The 4,663-nt window shown below is 40.4% G+C and overlaps 1 protein-coding gene across 1 annotated transcript in view; it reads left to right on the top strand.

Moving 5' to 3' along the window:
* The window catches only part of GLRB (glycine receptor beta), a 91,839-nt gene that overhangs the window by 62,496 nt on the left and 24,680 nt on the right, over positions 1-4,663 (top strand). Inside the window, exon 7 of the mRNA XM_004708729.2 lies at positions 1,156-1,308. Within this exon, the coding sequence (XP_004708786.1) occupies positions 1,156-1,308 (153 nt within the window). The remainder of the gene's footprint in view (positions 1-1,155; positions 1,309-4,663) is intronic.

Below are 4,663 nucleotides of genomic sequence, written 5' to 3'. Positions count from 1 at the left end.
AAGAATATACTTCTAACCTCTAAAAGAGTAGGGAAGTAATATTGTCTTTATCTCCACAATTATTTTACTACATTCATCCTTTACTTGTATTTGTTTCTTTTAAAAAGATTTTATGTAGTTTACATTGACCCCAGAGAATGAGCTTTAACTTCTGATATTTACTAATCATCTTTGTTAAATAGTACATTAGGTACATTCTTATCTAAACTAAGCATTTGGTCATTCTATTTAATTTTAAATTGCTAACCAAAGGGAAACACACTTAAAAACTAATTCCAATCACCTGGGGATGTCTTTTGTTTTTGAGTGCTGTAAGTATATTTGTGTCACATATTTTATTTCAAAGCACCGATGGCTATTGGGAAGTTTTCTAACTTGTGGTTCATTTTAAAATGTATTGATCCCCATAGGGACAAATTGATCTCTTCGCAGCTCTTGAATTCCTTTGTAAAGCAAATTCTTCATGTCTCTCAATTTGTGAAAATCAAAGTCTTCCTTCTTATTCCGCAATTATATGAGATCATTGAGGAATGTCAGATGTTCACACTGGAAGTTCCTTCATGTAGATACACAGAAACCACTTCATTATTATGCTAGCAAATATTTACTTCCAGAACTTGTGTAATTTCTAGGGTCTCAATACACATAACTGATATTATAGACTGTCATTCTGTCTAGATCACAAGTGGTATCTGCAACTGAAGAATTATGCTGGGGACGCTGAGTGCAGGCTCGCTTCCCTTAGACGTGCTCCCCTAGAATGCTTGCTCCTTTCATGACTCCTTTAGATCAATTCCCTGAGAATACCCATGGGTGGGGACAAGTTAGGGTTTATTGCAAAATCTCTGAAGAAAGACAGAAAAACCTACATACCGATATACATAATGAGACAGCATGTGGTAGCTATTTCTCAATGTCATAATGAAGCTGTGAAAAGTCAGCGGAGCACGTCCCATAACATCACCCTTTGAGATCATATAAATGATATCTATTCCAGGGGAACACGTTTCTTGTTTTGTTTTTTTCCTTTCTGCTGAATTTCTTTTATGGAATTACCTCAGAGAGGAGGGACTTACATTTTATAGAGGTACTATTGATTTTGGACAATGGCTGTGAGTGAGGACCTCATACTGTTTATGTGTTTGTTTTCCGAAGGCTATTACACGTGTGTGGAAGTCATCTTCACCCTACGGAGACAGGTAGGGTTTTACATGATGGGTGTCTACGCCCCAACTCTGCTGATTGTGGTCCTTTCCTGGCTCTCCTTCTGGATCAACCCGGATGCCAGTGCGGCTAGAGTGCCCCTAGGTAAAATGCCTGCAATGTAACCCTCTCATGTGGGAATATCTTTTCTCTTGGGCCTATCAAATCCTTCATGGTATAGGCCTGGGCAACATGTCTTTCTGCTGTAAATGGGGTTGCCATGACTCATAGCTGACTTGAAGGCAAGCGACATATAGTAAATTATTCTAAAGCAATGACTTTTGAAAATTGAGGGCAACCTATTATTATTTTGAAGGTTTTCTTAAATGCTTGCTGCAGAAAAAATATCCTCAATGTTTGTGCACTCTATAATTAAGTCACATTTTCTTGAGGCATCCTTGGGGTAGTTTAAATCCTTACACTTAATTTTTCCTACCTTTTGTGTCATGAAATAATTAATAAGTGATATTTGTAGATAAAGTAAAATTTTCAGTGGTAGCGCCAAAGTTAAAAATAGAGTAGTGATTTTGATCAAATAGTTCTAAATATTACACACTACCCTATTCTTGTAATCGAGCAATATGTTATATAATTCATCTTTACAAAATTATTCAGCATTTTTTCACAAACATCGGTTATTGTGTGGTGCTAGTGTGTGTACGGTTCATACTTCCTTACCCCTTACAACCATGCTCTTGGTTTGTTATTTTTCATGCTCTGTGACATATAAATGCCATTAGCTCAGTTTTGAACTATTGGATATATAAAGGCTAAAAAGTCTTTGCAGAGGGATATAATAAAGAAACCTTCCATTAGGTTAAAGTAACCTTCAAAAAAGAACATTGTGACAATAAATTTAGATTATTTGGAATTTCAGATATTTTATGACTGTGTGTGTGTTTGAATGTGTGTGTGTTTCCAGAATATCACCTGGAACTCATATAGATAAAGCCCTGATATAGTTGACCTTTTTGTGAGTGATTGGTGGCTGAATTTTATTTATTTTTTCTTCCTTCAAAAAGGCTTTGTGCAAAATCCCTGCAGACTTATTAGTGGAATTTAATGAAACACAGATTTTTAAAGAGTTAGAAGCATGAAGATGCTCATTTTATCTAAATAAGAAATCTGGCATTTCACATCTAATAAAAATCACAAAGAACAAATGTCTATTCACATGGAAATATCAGATTTGTACTTCTCACACCAAACCATGTTATTTAGTGCAAATCCATTTGCTGTCTATTCTGTTTCTGATGCCAGCAACCTGTGCAGCTCTCATCCATTGACATTCACCACCCAGAAGAGGTCAGATCATAGGTTAAAGGGTTCAGTACTCAAGACTGCTAAGCCAGTTCATGACACCCACGCTTTTGACATGCTGGCTACAAATTTGGAGTTTTCAGACTACCTCTTCAATATACCAGCTGCAACTTGAAAGTCTTCGTCCCTTCTCACATCTGACCCGCTGGCTCCCCCTAGTCTCTCAGGTTTCCGAATTCACTAGAATTACCTAGAGAACACATGGAAAGTGCTCATCTTGACTATGCTGTCTCAACTAGCATTCTCTACATTTATATCTAGGTTCTAATAATTGTTTCAATGGCTGCATAGAGCTCACACGATTAATCATTAAAGAGTTTATTAAAGGAGCTAACAGGTTTTAATACAAGTGACAAATGCTCTGGATATAGTTGTTCATCAAGACAGGTTGCCAAGTTCTGTCAGGGCTGCTAATAAATGCCAAAAGGCATGCCACTCTTCTGCAAGCCACATTCAAACTCAAGCTTAATGGGTCAGCAAACGCAGCTCCCTTAATTAAGTGCCCGGAGGAATCCCACTGCACAAACCAGCCTCTGACCCTAAGCACTTAGTTTTACGTGCTCTGTGGACTGAGGAGCCTACTACTATGTTTCATTCTTTGGCTTCTGGTCCTACTGCTTCTCATCTGATGCTATGGCTCTCTTCTGGATCCAGGAGGCTCAGCGCAAAAGGATCACACGGTCTAAATGCGCTCTTTCTCTGGCTCTTGCTGGTAGTGACTTTCTCTTCTCCTGCTTCTCAGAGGCCACGTTTTACAAGCAGTAGGATGGCAATCACAATGTATCCGGTTAGTAGTTGTGCACAGGTGAATGCTACAAGTGCTGCCCCACACCTTCTTACCCAGACCCATGTGGGAAAAGGTTCTTCCGTGGAAGTGACAGAGACATTGTCTAGAACAGCCACATTAAGTAATTCATCTCTCCTGTATAGGATGACGACATTGTTATTCATTTTATTATAAGGAATATAAAGCCGAATCAGCATAAATAAAAGATGTCCAGACAAGGTCTGGAAAGGTCCTCTGAAGGAAGCTTCCTTGTCTCCAAAGAGAGTCACCCTTCTGAGAACAAATTTCTCTTATCAGCTAGGAGGTTCGTGAAAGTTTTGTGCCCAGAGCATTTATTCAAAGGCGTGCTTGATTAAAGTATTCCCCTCTCCTCTTCTCCTGACACCCTTTCCCCAGGGAAGGCTTATCTGAGAAAGTTGGTCCTTCCCTTCTGACCAGATTCAGCCAACAGTCATCAATAAGCTTTACCTTCCAAGTGTGGTCTAGAGGCCCATGGAAGATGAAAAGAAGAAGAAGGAAAATGCTCTTTCATCAAGTAGATTTCCCACCTACAGTGAGCCTGTGCAGGGTTTCTGAGGCTGTAAATCTTTACAGAAGCCGATAGGCTCCTTTGTCTTCTGAAGAGCACTTGGTGAGTTAGCAGTTCAACACTTACCTACCAGCACCACCCACCACCACGGCTCTTTATGGACAACTCATTTACCCCCAAAAAGCCCAAGGTTGATAGTTATTACTTTGTTGGTACTGTGGGTGGGGAGTGCGGCTGCTGGAAGGTGACAGAGAGACCGGCTCTTATCTTACATTACGAATGGATTCAAGAGGTGTATGATCTGCAGTAAAAAACATGTACAAGAGGGATAGCCGGAAGTCGAAGTGCAAGAGTACCTGCAGTATAGACACTCCAGGGCCCCGAACTTTATTAGGGAGGCTTCAAAGCATTCCCTGTGTGCAGTCTGCGACATGTGACAGGTTTTATACAAAGGGACAGTTCATAATTCGAAGGGTTACAAAGAAAGGTAACACAGCAGCCAAGTTAGCACAGATAGGAGGGGAGGATGAGGCTGGGAAGATGAAGTACCTGTTTGCAGACTGCTGCTTCTGCCACTTTAGTCCGGGAACAAGAGACCAGTGTCCCTTTATCTCAGGCAGAGAACGTAGTCAGCTCCCATGGCTGAACCATAAGCTTTCTCCCACTGGCCGTGAACTGTGGAATGTGGTGGCCCTATCCTGTTTGCCTAAAGAGTAAACAGCTTTTACCCCACAGGTTGCTAGCTGCAAAGTCAGTGGTTGGAATCCCCCAACCTCTCTGCAGGAGAAAAATGAAGCTGTCGGCTCCCAAAAAGATGTACAGCC

Source organism: Echinops telfairi, unplaced genomic scaffold (genome assembly GCF_000313985.2).
Source record: "Echinops telfairi isolate 266 unplaced genomic scaffold, ASM31398v2 ScPeMD7_5868;HRSCAF=6743_0, whole genome shotgun sequence".
In the NCBI taxonomy this organism is placed as follows: Eukaryota; Metazoa; Chordata; class Mammalia; order Afrosoricida; family Tenrecidae; genus Echinops; species Echinops telfairi.
The sequence above is the reverse complement of the archived record's forward strand: the minus strand, read 5'-3'. Positions and strand labels throughout refer to the sequence as shown.